Source organism: Venturia canescens, chromosome 1 (assembly GCF_019457755.1).
Source record: "Venturia canescens isolate UGA chromosome 1, ASM1945775v1, whole genome shotgun sequence".
NCBI lineage: Eukaryota > Metazoa > Arthropoda > Insecta > Hymenoptera > Ichneumonidae > Venturia > Venturia canescens.
The window spans coordinates 22,602,479-22,623,414 of record NC_057421.1 but is presented as its reverse complement, the minus strand read 5'-3'; the positions used below and the strand labels follow the sequence as shown (position 1 = coordinate 22,623,414).

At 38.6% G+C, this 20,936-nt stretch overlaps 2 protein-coding genes across 7 annotated transcripts; one reads left to right on the top strand and one right to left on the bottom strand.

Annotated features, from left to right (window-relative positions):
- Positions 1–74: 74 nt before the first annotated feature.
- On the bottom strand, positions 75–13,362 carry LOC122418617 (extensin-like). Of its 4 annotated transcripts, none has more exons than XM_043432892.1 (7): positions 13,206–13,362; positions 9,274–9,439; positions 7,032–7,132; positions 3,330–3,412; positions 2,768–3,064; positions 2,324–2,458; positions 75–1,479 (listed from the first exon to the last, which is right to left on the bottom strand). In XM_043432892.1, exons 2-7 carry the CDS (start codon positions 9,396–9,398, stop codon positions 1,201–1,203), a joined length of 1,020 nt encoding a protein of 339 aa, XP_043288827.1. In that variant the 5' UTR covers positions 9,399–9,439; positions 13,206–13,362; the 3' UTR covers positions 75–1,200. The 4 variants fall into 4 exon arrangements, with proteins under 4 accessions (XP_043288827.1, XP_043288832.1, XP_043288835.1 ...); XM_043432897.1 differs by lacking the exon at positions 13,206–13,362 and adding an exon at positions 11,930–12,054; XM_043432900.1 differs by lacking the exons at positions 9,274–9,439; positions 13,206–13,362 and adding an exon at positions 7,317–7,549.
- A 1,687-nt stretch (positions 13,363–15,049) lies between these two features.
- On the top strand, positions 15,050–20,047 carry LOC122411405 (zinc finger and SCAN domain-containing protein 12-like). 3 transcript variants are annotated; one of them, XM_043420164.1, is made up of 5 exons: positions 15,050–15,496; positions 16,925–17,255; positions 17,822–18,025; positions 18,131–18,313; positions 18,502–20,047. In XM_043420164.1, the coding sequence occupies exons 1-5, from the start codon at positions 15,332–15,334 to the stop codon at positions 18,861–18,863; spliced, it is 1,245 nt and encodes a 414-aa protein (XP_043276099.1). In that variant the 5' UTR covers positions 15,050–15,331; the 3' UTR covers positions 18,864–20,047. The 3 variants fall into 3 exon arrangements, with proteins under 3 accessions (XP_043276099.1, XP_043276095.1, XP_043276090.1); XM_043420160.1 differs by having other exon boundaries at positions 17,762–18,025; XM_043420155.1 differs by having other exon boundaries at positions 15,051–15,496; positions 17,750–18,025.
- Positions 20,048–20,936: the final 889 nt, after the last annotated feature.

The window sequence follows — 20,936 nt, the reverse complement described above, 5'->3', positions numbered from 1 at the left end:
TGAAGAGTAATTAAAAACCGCGCCCCCGCTGGAAAAAATAAATAATTGACATGTTAATATTTATTATAACGAACTTATGATTGATCGCTTTTTATTCCTTCCAAAGAATTTTTTAATTCGATACAACGTCGTTAAAAATATATCGTTAGTTGACTAACTGACGGTTGGTCGGTTTGCGTTGAATCACATTGCATTAAAAAACAAAAATAATATATAAATAAATACGCCCGTTTCATTTTCATCTCCAAATTATGTTTGTACATTACGGCGTGTTACACAAATCGACGATTCGTTCGATTTTTGTCGTTCGTCGTCAAGCCGGCTGTTTCGTTTCGTTGTATTGACACAAAAATATTTCGATCCGTGCTTGATTCTTCGGTATCGTTCTCTGTTATTCTCTCGACGCTCTTTCCCACTTATTTTTATCAATCCCCCGGTCCATGGAACCCATTCGTTAATCAATAATCTCAGTTCCATAAGCTACCGATCTCCCACTTAATAAGTTAGTTTTGGCGAGTGTGATGCGTTAACACAAAAATTACAATAGTTGCTCGAGTTTCTGAAAGAATTGAAAAAAAGCAAAGCAGACACATCGCCTTCGCGCGGTGATCAGAGTGATTCGTAACCGACTTTCACGAACTGCGAATTATTATCGTGAGTCGTATTTCAACTGTAAATTGTATTTCGGTTTTGAATCGTGACTGGAACCTTCGAATCCGCTTAAAATCAGTGCAATTTTTGGCTCAACCGTAATAAAAGACTGAACTTCGCATATGTTGGAATCGATACAAACATTCAACCTCAAAAACATTTGTAAAAAGCATAATTTGTTACAGATTGACATATTTCACCGACGAATTGTGGTTTACAAGCGCATTTGTACCTCTGTATCTAGTATTTACATCGTTAAGTGGATTATTACGACGAGCGTTATAAACTATCGAGAACTGGAAACAGAAGCAGCAAGGAAACAGAGTTTCCTTCAGCTCTCGATAAAACAACTGTTATTGAATTTCTTTTTTTTCATCGATCTCCCACGAACTTGTACGTGCTCTCAATGGTCCTAGAGCTAATTACTTGGCATCCTGGACCATTATTTATTTCATGTGAAAGTAGATTTCGATTGAAAAAAAACCAAAAAAAAAAAACAAAATAAAAGTACAAGTCTCTGAAGCAAGTTGTATAGTAGTCTCTAATATCTTAATGTTGATAGCTGGGCGAAAAATATTGAGTGCCAGGCGGTGCTCGGTAACCGGGATAAGTGCTGTTAAGTGCATGTTGAGCGAAAAAACCACTATAATCTTTGTGGACTCTTCGCGGTCTCACAGCTGGTCCCTTCGCCAATTCCAATCTCGCTCTGTTTTCCGCCTCTGTTTGAGCTTTGACCGATTCTGGTGGCCACTTCGTGTCTCCTCTCATATTACCGCTGATCGGTGCCATCGTCGCCGCGGGTTGAGCTTGATAAACCGGTGCCGGCGCCTGCAAATGAAACGACTCAAAAGTATAAAACTCATTCACTTAAAATACAATCCTAAGAGTAATTTTTGGTTCGTGCATCCACTCCAAATCGGTTAAACGTCGGACGCGATAAATCTCTGACAGTGACTAAAGTCTTACAGAATTTTCATAAGTAAAATGGCTAATTGTAAGTGTTAGACAAACGAGATTCCAAGATATTTTTCATTTCGAAATTGAATACGTTTATTTTCGTTAAAATAAAGACTGTCGAATGAACGAAAGAAATATTGTAAAAACCATTCGCATAATTGATTGAATCGAGGCAATTAATTTGGAAGATTGAAAATGGAAAAAGGAAATAGTAGTTTAAATTCAAGTCAATTTGGCGACGGATAAACGATGCGATCAATCCACAACTTGTGAATAGAGTTTTGAAACAAACGAGTAACGTCGTTAATCACGCTCTTTCGCCACGAACAGAGTTCCTTGTTCCAAAATATACACATGATTCACATATATATATACAAAATTTGATGATATTGAGCCAGAACGAATTCACCGCATCAAGACGAAGTCGCACTTTTAGCATTTTGAAGAGAAGCCAACAGAAAAAATGAACCAGACGCTTATACAGGTTGTCATAATCCGTAATTCTTGATACGAATAGGCTGTTCAAATTAAGCAACGGTCCAGCGATATATACTTCGCGAATCTGACCCAAATCTACTCAACTGATACAATTATTGTATATGACATACACAAAGAATACGACGATATCATAATTTAAAATGAATAAAAATACAAAATATTTGAGACTCGAACCCTCCCCGCAAGGTGCGATGACGAAAAATGTGCAAAATCACACCTGTGATATTGGTGGCTGAGGCCTGAGAGTTATGAGAGACGGTGGTGGTGCGAAAGTCGGTTGATGATAAACCGTAATCGATTCAGGCTGTTTTTCCTTCGGCGTCGAATGATTGTAGGAGTCGAAAGAGTTTTGCTGCAAAAGAGATGAACAGAACAATATCAGTTTTTCCATACCGTTGATCATAATTCTTAGTTCTAAAATAGTTTAAAATTTTCTGGATTTAGTGACTGGTCGAAATTAAAGGGGGTGATGAAACAAGTAATCGTGCTTTAATTACTTATGGATTTGCTCATGCTTCGTGCACATTAAAACAAGTTGTTTAGTTGACTACACCGTGAGGGAAAAATTTTTGCCCTCATCCATGTATGCTCCGACGTGTTTATTTATTTTTAACCTTTCATAATGAGTGTGTTGTTGTTGCTGTTGTGTCAGTACGTTTACCTTCCAAGGTTGCTGCTGAAGTTGTTGAGTTTGCTGAGGGCGAGTATTGTATTGCTGCAGAGGAGATTGTTGATAAGGGAGAGGCGATGTTGCAGGTGGTGTAACGGGTGCCCAAGTTTTGACCGGTTGTTGTTGTTGGTGAAAATGGGAAGGTTGTCGAAGAGTACCCGAAGGACTTATGGGCGAAGGTGAAGACGCCTGTGGTGAGCCACGTGGTAAAGTCCCTATCGTGACCGGCGAGTGGGGTGATCCACCGGACGAGGGACTGCTCTCGTACGTTATGTACTCACCTCGAGTCTTCCAAAAAATTCATTTTATAAAAACATCACATAAATTGAAACATTATGATTGTCGCGTGAACGTGAGATTTTCTGTTGTTTCATGTACCAAGCAACGCTTTCGTTCTCGCCAAAAAATACATTCAGCGACGATGTAGTCAACCGCAAACTTAAAATAACATTAAAATGTGCATTTCTCATGCAATCGTCATTTTGCCAGGTAGATTACCACATGTTACATGGGTTAAAAACTTTGATGTTTTTCAAATAAATTCTCTATGTACCTTGGCTTGCACTGGACTCTTTTCGACGAAGTCGACGCAGTCCTGATCCTCGGGCGGAGGTGGCCAAGCTACTCGTTTCAGACCTGCAATTCAAAAAATTCAGATATTTTTATACGTCAGTTAAAAAATAATATTCGAACGATACTTTGAAGAACGAAACGAGCGACGTTCCGTCGAGATTTTTCTAAAAAAAAAAAACGTTTGTAGATATTTTTTTGATACAGGTCAACTCAGATGAATCCGCAGAAAATGAATTTCTCGATTATTTCAAGTCACGACCAAGCGGTATTTATTTGTATAAATAATTCTTCGCTATAATTCTCCACACACTATAACTTCATTCGGTATTGCGTTTGTAATATTAAACAGTGGGATGAAGCAAATAAAGCTATTAATAAAACACAAGGTGAAGGACGCGGAAAAAAAGAATCGCTGTAAAAAAGGTCACTGTCACATCTGACACCCAATGGACGAATGTTGAACGTCATTTTATGCCTGACCTTGGAGGAAAATAAAATAGAAAGGAGAAAAAAAATGATTATTTCTTGACCTCATGGGCCGTGTGCATTGAGCGGCTTGTTGTGCGTCACGAAATATTTCGTGACTCACGGTTTTGTCTCCTCTAACGCTCAGGTTTATTTATATGAATATGGTTTCAGGGATCGTTGAATCGCCCTGGCATTGTTTGATTTTTGAAATCGCCTCAAAGTCACGAGAACGTCGGGAGATTTTAGTTTTTGTAATCCCACGCTCTTTCGATTCTCTTCCTAAATCGTGGGAAGGAAAAATTGGAAAGCGATCAGTGGTTTTCCTCGTTTTGGCAACGATACACGCTGTCAACGCGCACGACGCGTATTTACACTCCCGCGAGAACACGGTTTCACGAATTATTTAGCTATAGAACGCGGAAACAACTTTTACATGAAACAGAACGGTTTATTCGGGCAAGAGAATTGCGAAAATTGGTCCGACAGCCCCCTCAGCAGTTTAGCTGAAACGAAATGAGTTTGTATGCCCTGGAAAAAATAATACTGCCGAATCCTTTTTGCGCTGCAAAGCAAACTTTAAAAAGCTATAATATTGCGACAGATCACCCTGCATGTCAACATTATTATTATTATTATAACGCGGAAATTCATACCAACGAATTATTTTGCTCGAATTGCCAGCCAAGTTTATATTCGACGACTGTTATTGCTCACAAATTTATAACGGTTTCTCGAAAATTCTCGATCCACTTAGCGCTACCGAACCCCCCTTCATCGCTCCGTTGCAAGTATTTCAACAAATTGCAATCGATCATCAATTGAGCCAACAAAATATCAACGCGAAATTCCCTATCGACAAATTTCATATTTCTCCTCTTCAAAAAAGTAAGAATCCTCGAAAAATTGGATGCAATGAAAGAACAATCGTAGAGGACAGCAGGATAAAAAAGCTGTGATGAAAGAGCGATCGTCGTAGAGAACGAGGCGACATCGCGGGGTCATTTGCTCTGCAGTCGTTTCTTGAAATTGCGACAATTGACAATACGCTCGGTCAGGGTTTCTTTCGCTAACAGCACGCCCGAAATTTCAACAACGAATAACGATCGAGTAAGCAGTTGATGAGAAATTTCGACTCATCGGTATAAAATTTTATCCATAAAGTGGGATTTACAAAAGACGTGCTATTTATAGTCATAGCTTGAGGAACTTTCGAGACCTATGCGACGGGATTTATTCCTGGTTCGAATGCTCGTCTGTGCGACACCAATTTCAATGATATTCACAGAGTTATACGTACGACGAAGGTACGTGGAACTGGGAGGAATTTAGAAGCCAGTGACGAAATGAAATGTTCTCATATGCAGAAAAGATGAACGAGGTCGATGATTAAGATCGTTGATTTAATGAGAATTGCACAGATCACCAAGACCGTAAATATCGCACGGATGTGATTATTCGACGACGTATACGAACCGCGACGACGGCACGCATGATTTCCCCTTTTTTCACGCTTGAATTTTTCTTTCTTGGCAAGGCCAATATCAAGAAATGTGTACGAGATGGGAAAGCGAATATTAATATGGATGAAGACGTACCAACAGCAAATTTTCAGGGGTGAAAAGAGGCGCGTGTGGGCGTGCGTGGAAAGAATAAAATAATCCAGTTGAATTGCTCCGTTGCGAGTGGTGAACGTCGACTTTGCCAAAACGAAACCTCGCCAACAACTAAACCCTCGTGAAAATCTTCCACCGGCATCCACCTGTGCTTAAACACGATGATAATCGCGGTAAGAAACCCGGCGAACGATTTTAGAGTCTCCACATACCCAACGCGAATTTGAGAGAGGTGGGGGGCCACGAAAAATTTCGAATCTTCGACCAATGGAGGGAGATTGTGAGAGCTTTTAATTCTCCCGGGGGTTGAGTATGTCTTATACTAAAATTGATCCGAGAAAATGGCCTCGAGAGATGTCATTCGGAACCCTGAATTTATTTCGTGTCCTTGGAAACTCGAGGTTGCCCGAAAATTATTCTTTCTTCTCTACGAATTATTCCTACGACACGCTTCCGCTATCTTTTACGAATTTTCGTTCTTCTCCCGTAGAATGGATATCTGAAAAAATCGTCCGGTTTATTTTTTCTCCCAATTATTCAATAGAATCAAACGAATTTAGAATATAAACTGATCTGCTAATATTATGATTCAAATGAAGATTTCAATGACTACGAAAACCACGATAAATCGAGATTACAGTGAAAATTAAAGATTACTAGAGTACCTGTTTTTGGTTCAAATAATATACGGCAGTGACGACCATCCTGAGGGCAAAACGGTGACCAATATTCGCGAAAATGACTTCTGGGCCTCACGAGACGGCGCACTTCAGCGGTAGACATCGGACACGGTCGAGGGAGCCGTGCAACGGGGTCCATGTCTTTTCGAGCAGCGTTTTCAAGCAGAAAGCATTGGGCAAAAGCGAAGCATTTGTTTTTTTTAAGCATTTTTCAGTCGCGATATTTCGTTGCATCACAAAAATGTGACTTCCTCAGCTGTTGCGATGTTAGTTCCGCAAGTTACTTGATCACGTCCTCATTCGTCTCGATGATTTTTGGCCGGATCCCTTCGTAATGACGGATGATTTTTAATTCAACGTGCAGACGAGAGTCGAATAGGCCCAGATAACTTCGGATAACTGAATTCCTCGAAACTGGGCACATCAAAGTTTGAAAATACTCGAATTTTCGACAACGATTTTCGCTGTACTCGTTCACTTTCTCGACCACCGTAATCTAGTGTCCAGAAATTTAATTAATCGAAATTACCCGCGACAATTATCGTATTACAAAGACAATAAGTATTTCACCGACAAAATAAGTTTTAGGAAAATATACAAACTCGAAAATTATGCCATAAGAAAACGGTGATTGGTTTAAAAGTTTATTTCTATTGCGATGACAAGAAAAGATTGGAGTATTGTTTGAAATTCTTATCGGACGATGAGACTTGAAAAAATGTTGTGTTTACAATTTTTCCGATCTTTAATCCTGTATCGATTGAAAAATTTCGAATATTTCTTCCGAATTAACAGAGTTACCACGCGTGATAAGCATTAATATCGTGAGAAAATGAATCCTCGAAGTTAGTCCACCACAAAAATGTGCAAGCGAGCTTTCGAGTGAAGAAAAAACTGTGAATTTTTTCTTTCATTACTCACTCGGATGTCCAGCCCGTTGTCGCGCTTCTTCCTCTTCGAGCATTCGTAGTACGGCGCTGTTCTGAAGATTGGCAGGTTTGGCCAACTGATTGAAGTCGATTCTGAAACGATCGAACACAAATGGCGAGTTATAACCACTTTTATCCCAAAATTGAAAAATAAACTCGACGAATATTATGATACGTCAGAAATCTGTGCTCAGGGCAGCGCAAAAAAAGTTGTGACAGCAACGGGAGCGTCACTTGGACTGAGTGACCATTTTGACAGGTTCTTCATCGGGGATACCTCGAAAGGAATTCTCGTGCTATATGCAGCGTCTGTCATCGTGATAAAGTTGTCAGATCGTAATTTGCTATTCTTGAACCCGTCTTCGGGGGGTCAAAAGCGTGAGCTACACGTGGCAGTGTCTGCAGTCGATGTGAGCTTACGCAGCGAACGCCACAGTTTGCATCGCTCTTTCACAGAACTGCAAAGCACTTTTTGCATAAACAAATAAATTATTGTTGATCGGACTCGCAGGAACTTTGGCAGTTGCGGATGATCGAACTAATTCGACCTTTTGCTTTGTCAGAAAAAAAAACAGGGAATGTGAACTCAATCGCGTTCTTTCGCGGTAATGCACGATTGAACGCGGAGACAGGAAAGTTTGGCCACGACACGGTGGAACACTCGCTGCAGCTATCCTTCGACCAGGCACGTGTGCAGCCAATTTTTCGTGAGCGAAAACTTCGTACTGAATCGGTTGTTCAATGAGAACGGAAACACTGCAAACTGGAAACGAAACTGAAGAAAAGAAAAAAAACAAATTTGTTCAAAGCTCGGTTTTTCTCGATGCCCCAGCTCGAAAGCTGCATCCAGGATCGCTTCCAATTGAGAAAGGCACAGCCTGAAGAAAGTTCGATCTCATATCAGAGGCTAGAAACCGTGTTTCAAGTTAAATACGGACAGGCGAGTGTTGGAATGCGAAATTAGCGAATTTGCTTGTATCGGGAGAGTTTTAACGAAGAAGAAGGATTCAAAGTTCGCAACACGATTTGAAATCCCCATAAAGCTCGGATGCGATAATGGAAATGAAACTGCAAAAATACCACCGGCCGATAAAGGTCGTTGGTACGTGCCCTTGATGAAAAGTATTGGCTGAAGAAGCGAGAGCGTTAAGGGAGTTCCGACAGTTGGTAAACTGTTTATAGCTCTTGATCTTAGAGTCGGTACAATAAATCAACGCTAATAATTGTTTGAAGAGTAGATTTTGAGAGGTTTGCCAGCAGCCGGTAAGCAAAATCGAGGAAAGTGTCAGGGGCGAAAGACGAAGGGAGGAGACGGAAGAACGAGGAGAAAAAGATCGGCCGTCAAAGTCCGAAACTAAGTCAAGTACGATCGGCGACTTTTGCGCAACGAATACACGGAGTGCTAGGCACCGCGGTTTATTTCTAACCGTCGTGATTCGTTCATCTGAAAATAACGCAATCGCAACTGTGACGAGACAACGCGTTCTCTGGCGACTCGCTTCCTCTCGCTTCTTCGCTTTCTGGCCCGTTGCTTTTACGGCCTTTCGCGCAACGTCTACTTGGGAGATCCGCGAATCGATGGGCAAAGAGCCTTCTGAATCATTCTACCCAGAGTCATCTGTGCGCTGTGCTCTCTTCAGCTTCTCGATATAGCGCTCCTTCATGTGTCAATCGGTGACGTGGAGCGAGCCACCGGAGAGTCTAGCTACCTCCGCGTCGGAAGGAAACATCCGACGGACGAAGAGTGATGCTTTTGTCTCTCGGATATACGCGAGCTCTTCAACACTTCGGACTCTCGCGTCTGCTCTTCCTTGCCAAACTGCACAAATTGACGAGCTTCTTCGTTATTTCATTTAGCTTTTGACAGTTCGTTGACTCTTGATGCATCGTTGACGTAACGCGACCAGTTTCAACGTCCTTTTCTTCCATTACGTCTCAGTTGACAGCGAGGAGCACGTCGACAGTTTCGCTCCAAAATATAATGAGCTCGAATCCTTCGCATTTGTGACGAACACGCTTAACCTCCCTGCGAGTCGAGAAGCTTGAAGACGAGTTTTCACGTCGAGCAAACAAACGAGAAATCACACGCTGCAACAAACTCCAATAACGGCCCTTTAACGAGATTCATGAATCGAATATTTTTTGAATTTTCACCTCAACACGAGTCAACCATACGACAAATGACATTTTAAAATTACGTCGTTGCAGATCGAACGACCCTGCATGAATCTTACCCGACTGCTCCGTTGGACAGGACCTTCGTTTGCCGCTCCAGAGTCTCTTGAACCGCTTGAGGCGAGTAGAGGTTTATCGGAGAGTTAAATTGTTTGTTTACGAGCTTTGGCCCCGGGACCGACATCTTGGAGATCAAATTTATTCGTTGGTCTCTCTTGATGATATCTGGAAAAGAAATAAATCGATTTTAACGTTGATGGGTGACGGCTACGTGATTTTTGCAGCAACTATATTTTTCGAAAACTTCAAAAGACGAAACTTGCTTGAAAACAATAATTTTATTATTTTAGAAATATAATTGGTAAAGAACCAACATTTTTATACAATTTTATTATTAAAAAAAACGTTTCAAGAGTTCATTTTGACTAGCGTGCGGTGCAGCAGCTGCCGTTGCTCTTGATGTCACGCTGTCAGTTTTGTTTACAAATTTTATAGGTTATGAAGTGAGTTTACTGTCCAAAGTAGTATTGCAGTGGAGGAAAATGAAAAAATGAACGATCAAAAAGTTTACCGGGATAAAAATCGTCGTTTTGTAAAAATTTACAAAAAAACGTGGCGAAGCTAACGAACGACGAAATATTATGACCAAAAGGTCGAACTGACGTCACATGCGAACGTATATTGAATGCAGCGTTGTCAAACGTGTAATCCGAATGATTTCTTATCAGATATTTTTTCATATTTTAACTGATTTTCAATGGTAAGGTTTAAAAACAAACATACTCATGTATTCTTGAATATAATCCACGAAATACAACGATCGACTTTTTTTTTGCGAAATCTTGGATATAACTAACGAAAAAATTCAATAACTTTTGATGTGTGTACGGATTTCATATGCCGGAGTGATAAGTGTGTCAGAGAAAAGTCGACATTCAATAATCAATTTGCTGCTAAACTACACGGTAACTAGCGTCGAAATTTTGCAAATCTATCCACAGTACGTATTCATTTTTGCCTACCAAAAATATCATCGCGTAATCTTGGATAGCGAATATTCACCCATCTACCTTCAACTTTTATAACGAATTGCACTCCCGGAGTAACACCGAAGAACGTTTCGGTTATCTTAAAAAATATGACATCTGATTTTCGCAAAACTGATTTTTCGCAAAATTTTTTGTGAGACGTTTTTTAAATGGAATTTTATAAATTTTTTGTCTGAAATTTATGGAAATTTATGGAAAAAAATGGAAATATTTTGAGCGAGGTCATTTTTGATGTCAGGCAAGTAAAAATCGACGTTGACATTGCCCTCGGGAGAAGATATCCAGCTTGAATCATAACAATGCGGCGTTTATGTTGAAAAATGAAATTTTCGAGGACTCCAGTCTTACTTGAATTTAAAAATGTTGACTATCCCTCCAGTGTAACTGTACCGAATAAATATTATTCAAGAGGATCGGACAATCTTTCGAACCGATTCTATTTTAGCACCAACAGAAAGGGTCACTGTTACAATTTCGAATTTTTAACCACTAACGATTCGCTGAGGCATCTCGAATTTTCGTTATTCGCAAAGGTTCGTGCCAAGAAAACGAGTTTAGTTTTATAGTGTGTAAGCTCTGCTACGACGAGATGAAAACGAGAATGCTGTGAATCATCGCGTTCGAGTTGGGCTACATCAATTCCGCCTCCTCTAATACAAAAATAATCCGAATTTTCAAAATACACAAATTTCGAAGCTTCGGGCACAATGAATGCTGATACGAATGAGTTTATTTCGAAATGATTTTGCTCTACTTTCAGGTTCAATTATCGGAACGAGAGCCAACATCGAAAAAAAATAGTTTCGAACAAAGTTTCATATTTTCGTAGAATAAAAATGTACATTGAAATTCTTGAAATATTATCCGAGCTTGAAAAATATGTCAATGAATTCTCCTGTGAAAAATAAATGGAAAATCGAAAATTCTAAAATTTGTAACTCAATGGTCTGAAAAAAAATGGTATTACGTGAAATTATTACGAGCGTGAATTTTTGCTGATTCATTAACCGAATAATTCAAAGCGCGGAGGAGAAACTGTAGTAACGCAAAATTCCGCCGCCGGGGAGGTCGCACCTGTAGCGAACGGGGTGTTCTCGTTCCCCTCTCGAAAATGCGAGGAGAAACAAGATATCCATAGAGAAACGTTGAGTGCGGTAAAAAAAATAAAAAGGTAATAAGAAAGACGCTCTTAGATCACGAATTCTTGTAGAAAATGTGGATCCCATCGGTGTGGAGTGCCGTGGCCCACCTCCGGTTATTTTTGCTACGAAATTCCACCGAATATATAGACACAGGCTCTCAATACAGATACAGATAGTGTAGCGAAGCGCAAAATCTTTCGGCCTCCTTCAATCTCGCAGTCGTTGTGTGCATGCATGTATGTGTTTGGAATAGGACACGGTCGCGCAAGAAATATTCAGTTTCGGGTGCGTTCGAGTTCTCATGCGTGTATACGAAGTGTTAGGTTACGTGAAAATAGATTCGAGAGCGTGGACCATATCTTTCGCTACCGGAAACGGAGGCAGAAAATTCTCATCTTCGCAAGAATTCGTATGATGTTTTTTTCTCTCCTCGAATGAACATAATCTCAATGGGGACACGCGCGAAAATTTACACGAAAAGCCCATCGAATTCGTTCGCTTTTTATATTTGAGGTAGTTCTTACCCCGACGTTCGATTTTCACATCGGATAATAAACAGTGAAGTATTGATCAGCGTTATACGAGGAAACAATAAACTGGGGAAACACTTTTTATACTTCCGAGGACCTAGGAGTTCGGAAAGCACATGAAAAATGATAATCGAATGACCGAAATTTTCATGTAACAGTCGAATAAATAGTAGAGACTAATTCACACCTCATAAGACAACGAGAAATAGATTGTCTCCAAATAGTTTCATTGTGTTTTGCCAAATTTCGATGAGTCACCGTTCTGTTTTGCTTACATTGATGAGCCAATTCTTATTACCGATAAATCGTTTTGCCAAATGACTCTGGTGATGTATGTTAACGTGATTTATTTTGTTTAACTAAAACACCGTCCATCGTGGTTCTTCTTTTAAAAAACCTGTTGGATTCGAGGTCTCATTTTAATGGGTCAACACAATTCTTGTCGCGATAGCAATCGTCACGCGCGTACATAAACAAAACAAACTCTTTGCGGCTCACATTCCATCAATACTTGAAATGATCATAATCTGAATGCATTGCAAAGACGTTAAACGAATTGATCAAAACTATCGAATAAACAGTTGAAAATGATTCATAAATTCGTAAAATTAAACCAGTAAAAGCACATTTCATCGTTTCAACTATTGCACGTTACAGTCATGACGGATGAGGATTAAAAAAAGACTTGCTTAGGTTATACGCTGAGCAACGAATTCTAATGTTCCTACGAAAATCGTTTATTTTGAAAATTGACGAACGATTGTCGTTGTTATAGCGAAGAAACTAAAATCACACTCTGGTATACAGACTACTACGTACAACTGCCGTGATCCGTTTAGAGGTGACTTCTCGTCCTTTTTGTAGTAGCACTCATCAAAAAAACAGTAAACACTCTTCAATGTTTTTGTAGCGCATTCGCTATCCGAGAATGAAAATTAAAAAGAATATCACGCGTTATTGGTAAAAATGAATAACTCTAACACTCGTTTATGACATCGAAAACATCGATCGATATAATACTGCCAAGACTGACGATAATAATATTTACGTGTAGAAGTTGGCTATACATTCGTTGCGCAACTTCACGTAAACACACTTTCTCTGTACAGAAAGACGTGAAGAGAGGGAAACAAGGGATGTGTTGATACAGTATGCTCCTTACGAATATCGGATATTATGTATCGGTGTATTTGTGGTTAACACACGCATTTGATGTAATAATAAAGTTTCTCTTTATTGGATGGTAGAAATTTTTTATAGAAAAACCTACCTTGTCGAACGGACAAAATTTATTGTGTAGTATGGATATGAAATAATGTGAGGAAAGAATGAAAGATTGTAGCTTTCGCGCTTTGGACGTAAGACGAGACTAACGGAAACTCAAAAGATGAAAAGCTCGAAGGTCTAGCCACCCCGATTTCTTGTATCCGCCTCCACCACGCCAGTCCGTCTCTCATCTTCCTCTCCTACTTCTCCTCCTCCTCTTTTTCACACTACTCTCACGGAATACTCTCTTCGCTAAGTTATTTTCGAAATCTCTCTCACACAAGCTCTCTTTCTCTCGTTCAACAGCCTCTTACGCAGCGATAACGATGAAAGATATTTGAATTGGAAAGAAAAATAAAATGGGAAAAGGTTTTTTCTTATTACGTTACCGATGTTTTCGATATCTCGCGAGGAAAGTGTGAAACGAACGGGCGCGCGCCTGGCGAGCAAGAATAAACATGATTTCGCAGTTTTCGCACTTAAACTCGTTTGCTACACTTTATATTTATAAGCTTTTTTCGCGAACATGTAAGCCGACAAAATCAACTCGATAAACATACGAGATTCCTCAGCTTTCATGTGCCCCCAATAATCATAAATATTTCGTCACAAGGAGCAACGTGTCTTCGACGTTATATATACGAAATAAAAAATTCTTGCGCGTAGAGGGTGCCTATATGCAATGAATATTACACATTTTCACAACAAATCGAATTATACACCTGTCGTCGCACTTTCAAATATTCCATGTGATATATCAGATTTTGCAATTCTACAATAAATGTATATTATTTTTTTGTTTATTTAATATATTATCATCGATATAAAATCGAAGCGATAGAAATCGAATCCACTCGGCATCAACCGTGCAGACGCTACATAGAGGGTGACTTCGCACTCGCCTTTGAGAAAATATATTTTATGATTTTTTTTATTCTTATTTCTTCGTGGTGGAGATAAATATCCGTAGGAACAATAATTTACCTTTGAGCTTTTTTACACTTAACTCAATCGAGTTTGAGAAATATATAACAAGGTCATGGATTTTGGATATTAGTCTGTGTGTTGCTGTCCACGGGATCATCTCGAAAATGAATGAATTTTCTACGAACTCTTAAATAACATTTTAATCCGAAATGTGAATTGAAGGATATTTCATAATAAAGTATATATACGTCAGTCAGTGAAATTTGCATTAAGAACACGAGAATTTGATCATTAAATACAGTGAAATCATGAACCAAAAAATATTTCGAAAAACATTACGGATAAACGTTTTCATATTTTAATATCGAACGTCGACATGTTTATTGACTTTTGTCCTGCGTTTTACATGATAAATCTTTTTCTTGAAAAATCGAAGCCAATGGGCGTTGCTGGAACAACTTTCCCGCTATTAAGAATAAGAGATGATCGAAAGCACGGTCCTACACATATACCGTGTGTGCGAGAGGGAAAAACTAATCGATAATAGTATACTCTTTTACCGACGACGCTTAAGGAGGGCGCCAAAGTCGTGTATCTTCGACGGAAGAAGCACACACACTTCACACTTGTAGCGCCCTCTCTAATCCCACTGTATGCTCCGCGTCTCGACGCCGCTGTTGCTTACCAATGGAAGGAGAGCGGGCGCGCGCGCGCTCGTTTATAGCGTCCTTTCCTTGTCGCGCACAGAGACCCCTGTATACTCGGCGGCGACGCTTGAATCACGCCCCACCTCTGTTCTTGAGAGAGACACACGTATGGATATACGTTGGGTGGGAGAGAGAGAAAGCGAGAGAGCGATAGGCGAAACGGAAGAGACGCTCTGCCATTTTTAACGACATGACCCAAAAGCCAGAGTTCCTAGCTATCAACGCGTCGCAACAGCCGCCATTATAGATTCCGTTGTGAGTGACCGAGGAGAGTCTCTCACAGTCGTCCGAACTATACTACTCCGTTGTTCCCGTGTGGCGTCAGAGACCGCGTATTTTTTTTATCATCCGTATTTAATCGTGATCGAACGTTATTATTCGTTTATTCAATACTTTGTTTGAAATTCAACAAAACGCTCGATCATCGGGAAAACAAAAAAAAATTTCATTGTTTCTCGAACTGAGTCGTAAATACAAGAAAACAAAGCTGGACGCGATGAAAACGTACAGTCGTAAGAAGGGCGACAGCCCGAGCAACGTTATTATTCACGTGAACGAGCTATGCCGACTGTGCCTCGCCAAGGAAGAAGAAATGGTGCCCATTTACGACGACGAAGCTATTCCTCTGCCGCTACGTATTATGGCGTGCGTCAATCTCGAGGTATTGTTAACGATGCATTTACTTGTCCACGTTTTAATTCTTTCCGCTTGCTAGTTTTTTCCTTTTTACATCCTCCGAAACCGACAGTCTGTATGCCGGATATATTACAGAAAATTTCTTGAGTCACTGATGAGGTTTATCCTTTTTTCTCTCTCTCTCTCGCACTCACGAAAAATAGGAATCTAGTTTATCGCGTTTTGATTTTATCGTTAAATCTATCGGTACCGCGCAGTCATTTCGCATACCGCTTTCGCCACCTTCCTTTTTTTAGAGAATTTCATTTCGAACGCTTCCCATATTTTTTCTCGCCACAAAGGCCTTTTTTTTGTGGAATATAAACGAGCTGGATAACGTATACACACCAAGTATGTATATGTCGAAAATGTTGACGCTCCGCGCGTATCGACGTCCCTCTCGCGTGCTGGGCTTCGTGCGCAATATAGTCACCCCCTACCGTACCGCTCACTTTGCCGCCTCCTGCTCGTCTCCGACCCGCCATTATCACACACCATTTTGCTTCCCTTTCTCGAGATATGAAAATTTTGCCGAGCATTATCCACCTTACCGAGTTATCGACTTTACGAATATATTTCCATGCGCGATACTCCGAAAAGCGGGTTACCACAGTTTTCGACTATTATGCTGCAGAAATCTTTGCAAATACTTTTCGAAATAATTCGGTACAAATTTTTTGCAAAAAATTGTTGATTAATTCTCTATATTATTTTTCGGTTTTCCAATAAGTCAGGGTCTTTGTATCAAATTATGGGATGACGAGCGATTATACTTTGAAGCACTTGTGAAAAAAAATTGTAAAACCAAAATATTGGTCAAAATATGAAATTGTTTTCAAAAGCATTGAGCCAATTTTGATATTGAACGTTCTTTACCACCCCTTTTTCTAGAAAATTCATGACTTCCAACTGGTTAGTCGACTAAAATCTTTCGAGATAATCATTTTTTCTAAACTAAAATCTCCGTTGATTGCAATATGAAAGTTATTGCAGTTCAATTGCTTTCTCCATTTTCACTCAAATTCGTTTCCAAAACATCCGTATTATGAAACAACTTATACCTCAGACATTGTCGTTGTCTAATGAGTTTACTCTAGTATGGAAAAAACTGCGCAGACACAGGAATTCAAAAAATTATAAATAAAACTATGGGTATTGGCTTTTATTTTTTAGGGAACTTGATCTTGCACAGAAGAGTTTAAAAAATATTTATAGCGTAACTTGGAATAGTTTATTAAGTTGATTGAGTTTAAGTTTGATCTGTCAATTTTTTTTTCCGAAGAACTAGAATTCATGGAATGCAGCAGTTTTAAAAATATCTATTCGTCAAATGGATTCTCAGTTTTGATCAAAATTTGTAGGAAATTTTCTCCCATTGCAATAATTAATGAAAATATTAATGATAAAATTACAGGTCTGGGAAGAGGATGGCTTACCAAACATGATTTGTCATCCCTGCAAATATCAGTTAGAAAAATCTTATCAGTTTAAAAAGAAGTGCGAGGCAGCTGACACAAAACTGAGAAAGCACATGAAATTGATACAACGCTTGACCGGTCAGGATGAGGAGGGAGAACAAATGGAGGGTAATGAAGATTCGGAGGAGCCATCAAGCAGCAGTGGAAAGTCTCGTCAAGTGAAGCAACTGCTCGCTGATCTGGTAGCCACAAAGGGCGATGCCAATCAAGAAGATGGAGATCCCATACAAGTTACAGAAGAAGAACTTGTAGGAGGCTACATATTGGGTGAGTCCGATCACATTTTTATTCTTTACGTTGAGCATTCAATAGTTTCACCAATAGTTTCACAGTGAAAGCTTCTGTTAATAAATTCTGCTTGTTTCGTATCGAACAACAAAAATTTTATCACGGTAAATTCTCTTATGTTTTTCCCTATTATACACCTTATTTTCTATAATCTAAATGCATCGATGTAGAAAAAAACAGTCTTATTATGGTAACATATAAAAGAATAGAAATCAATGTTTTTCACATGTGCTAAAACATTGAGATATGACTAGTCATTTTAAAAATGCCTGAAAAACGATTGTATTTAAAAAATGTACCACGAGATCGAAGTTGAAAACAAAAAAACTCCTGGTGGACTCAACGAAGTTTAAGCAACGAAGAGCTTGAAGAAATAGCCAAAACTTAATGAAGCCTTTCAATTTTCATTGAATTCAGATTCCTCTTAGAAAAACAAAACAAACAGCAACGAATTAATGAATATTAATTACCAGGTATGGCTTCAGAAAATATAGAAATGGAAGAGTCAATTCCAGAAGGTCCGGCAAATATAACTCTGGTTCCAGCTGAAGAAAAAACAGCGAAGGCGCGTTGTACGATGCGTGGTGCACGTATAAAGCAAGAACCGACTGGCGAGTCAGAAGACGAGGCGGAAGAGGTTCAGAGAGCAATCGCAAATGCTGACCGAAAGAACGTTTTTATGATGGAAGTAACAAGCAACAATTCCGGGCATGGAGAACTACAACTGCAGCCAGTAACAGATTCCATTGGTAAGGCATAAACTCTATACTCAAAATTATACAATAACAAGTCTTGAAAGAAACAAAAGTTTTATGGATTTGAGAATATTAGAATCACTGACGTTCATTTTGCAGTCGGTGGTAACGAAGAACTGAAAGTATTCCAATGCGACAAATGCCCGAAAGCGTTTACACGAAGAATCATGCTGAAGAGCCATCAATCGGTACACTCGACTCAACGAGGTTTCACGTGCCAAGCTTGCGAAAAGTGGTTCCCAACGAGATCAGCTCTCATACGCCACGAACGTACTCATACAGGTAAATTAAAAATTCAATGTACACCAAAGCTTTAGCGTTAACCTTTCTATCGTGATCATACGTGGCATAGTGATAATTCCTTCGCATTTTTGCTTCATGGATCAAAATAATTATTTTGATTCGACAAAAAATAATCAGTAATCCACTTTGTTGATTGTTAATGAGAGAACATTAAACATTTTCTGCAGGTGAAAAACCATTTGGCTGCAACATTTGTCATCGAGCGTTCGCCCAAAAAGAAATTTTGCTACGTCACTTGATGACACACTCCGGTCAAAAACCATTCCAATGTCAGGATTGCGAAAAGAGCTTTACTCAGCGTGAAGCTTTGAGAGTTCACATGAGACGTCATCAGAAGCTCGATCCTAATGCTATCCAGTTGCATCACTGTCAACTCTGTCCGAAAGCGTTTTGCCACGCTTCCGGTCTCAGCAGACATCTTGTAACCCATACAGGAAGAACGTACAAGTGCGTCGAGTGCGAAAAATCCTTTACCGATAAAAGTTCATTGCTCAGGCACAGTCGTATACACGCACCGAAAAAAATGTAAAGATGATTGGATGAATGAACACAATTTTTGTTTTATCGTAAAAATCCGGATATTCACACAATTTCCTTGTAGGAGAAACTAATGTCAGAATGACGATTCGAAAATGGAACTCCGTGAATAACTACCGCTATTGTTTCACTTTCGTTAAATTGGTGTCAAAAACAATTATTTTTTCACAATTGAAGTCCATTGAACGGTGATATCTTTTTATGATTTCGATTTTACATTGTAAATATTCAGCATTGAAAAATTTGTGTGAAGAATAATTTCTCTGGATTTCTCGAATCGTAGTTAAAAGAAAAAAATTATTCCATTATACTAAATATGAGCTAAATATATTTGGGATCCTTTGCAGTAAGATTCTAATTTAGTAAAAACGAATCGATCATTGTGAAAAACTAAGAATCCTGATTTAAAATAATAATGGCACAAGTTATACTAAACTACAACAAAAAAAATATAAATGCGAATAAAAAAATTCAAGAACTCCAACTTTTGAAAGCGAACAATTAATTTTTGGTCCAACATCGACTTTGTATCGATAAAAGATATCGAATCCTTATAATTCTATATAAGTATAAACACAGGCACTTTAATGATATTCTTTGGTATCATTGTATTCCCGCGAGTAGCTGGTGAACAATTATTTTTTTATTTATCGACCAAGTCGAGACAATGGAACGCTGAATATGTGTGAGAAGAGTTGCGTCACATTTAACAGCTTTCGGACAACCATATTACGTTTTCAAATAAGGGAACCTGATTTTTTTCTTATCGTTAATCTTCACGATCTTTTACATGTCTATTCACTTGGAAAGTCATGAAGACTTCGTTGTGTGGTTATATATATATAGAAATTCACAATCTGATCTATTGTATATATATATAATAATTAAGGATAAACATTACATTTTATATTGTTACGAGCCACCATCGTATATGAAAAAGAAGAAAACTTCAATTACTGGAATATTTCATCGATTCGTTTTAAGGGGACCTATGAAAAGGTTGTTCCGGGCCACCGAAATTATCACACTGTATAGCCTACCTGTATCGTGAAAAACAGTATCAAGATTTTTATGTAACAAAAAAAGATTAGAATTGATTATGCGTGTAGTCCCGCAGACGTTTGTAAAAAAAAACACAAAAATATCACAGTAAAAATAAATATGCGTAAACTGAGATTTTGATTCATCACTTTTTTAAACTCGTTAACCTGTCAGCATTCGTTTTGCGAGAGTTTTCCCCACAGTTCGAATGAACCAATTATTACTCGAAAATTCCGAGTGTCATGAATGTTGGGACATTTTTTAAGTACTTTCTATTGAAAATATTTTGATCGATTTTTTCGTATTTCAGTAAAGATTGGTGTTATTGAGAAATAATAGAATTTAAAAATCACTGTTCGAGGATGAAACTACACACGTGAACGATATCCCGTCGCGCGATCAACGTTTGCAATTTAAGGAACTTGACTGGCAGTAATCTAATACCTGAGAAAAACTAATTAACAAAGAAAATTTTTTGTTCTGAATTACACTGAAATGACACGAGTGTACAGTTGATAAATGTTTATTTGTTATTTTTTTTTTATTTCCACATATCTGATTTTGCGGATTCTAACTATAGTATCGAAAAAAATTACATTTATACATATGTACGTGTATACAGATTGTTTTTTTAAGTATTTTGCTCCATCCAATAATTACAATATACCGAATTATCGACGACTTTTCACATTATCAACTTTTGCAATTACAAATCGTGGTTGGCAAATCTAACAATTGTATTAGAACAGTGTTTGACTCTCAATTACGACTTTAACCTCACGCTTTTCTCCTCTCTGGTATAAAGCTACATAGATGTTATTGTGTATTTTGCAATCGAGTTAGACCGAAAAATTTCGTCGAAACTCAAATGAGTAATGTTCCATTGATCATTTTTATCATTTGCCATTTTTTTTCGAGGAAAACTTGCAGTTTCGTATTTTCTCGCACGTTTTTTTGTTTTATTAAGCCTCCCATGAATATTGCATCTTGAAAAAAATGACAAAATTGGGGTTTTTTTGTTAAA

Coding starts and splice junctions, on each gene's coding strand:
- LOC122418617 (XM_043432892.1), bottom strand. CDS start 9,398: ATGTCGGTCCCGGGGCCAAAGCTCGTAAACAAACAATTTAACTCTCCG. Junction 2,459..2,767: donor TTCAGCAGCAACCTTGGAAG/GTAAACGTACTG, acceptor TCTCTTTTGCAG/CAAAACTCTTTCGACTCCTA. Junction 1,480..2,323: donor CTCAGCCACCAATATCACAG/GTGTGATTTTGC, acceptor TTTCATTTGCAG/GCGCCGGCACCGGTTTATCA.
- LOC122411405 (XM_043420155.1), top strand. CDS start 15,332: ATGAAAACGTACAGTCGTAAGAAGGGCGACAGCCCGAGCAACGTTATT. Junction 15,497..16,924: donor TGGCGTGCGTCAATCTCGAG/GTATTGTTAACG, acceptor ATAAAATTACAG/GTCTGGGAAGAGGATGGCTT. Junction 18,026..18,130: donor GCCAGTAACAGATTCCATTG/GTAAGGCATAAA, acceptor TTCATTTTGCAG/TCGGTGGTAACGAAGAACTG.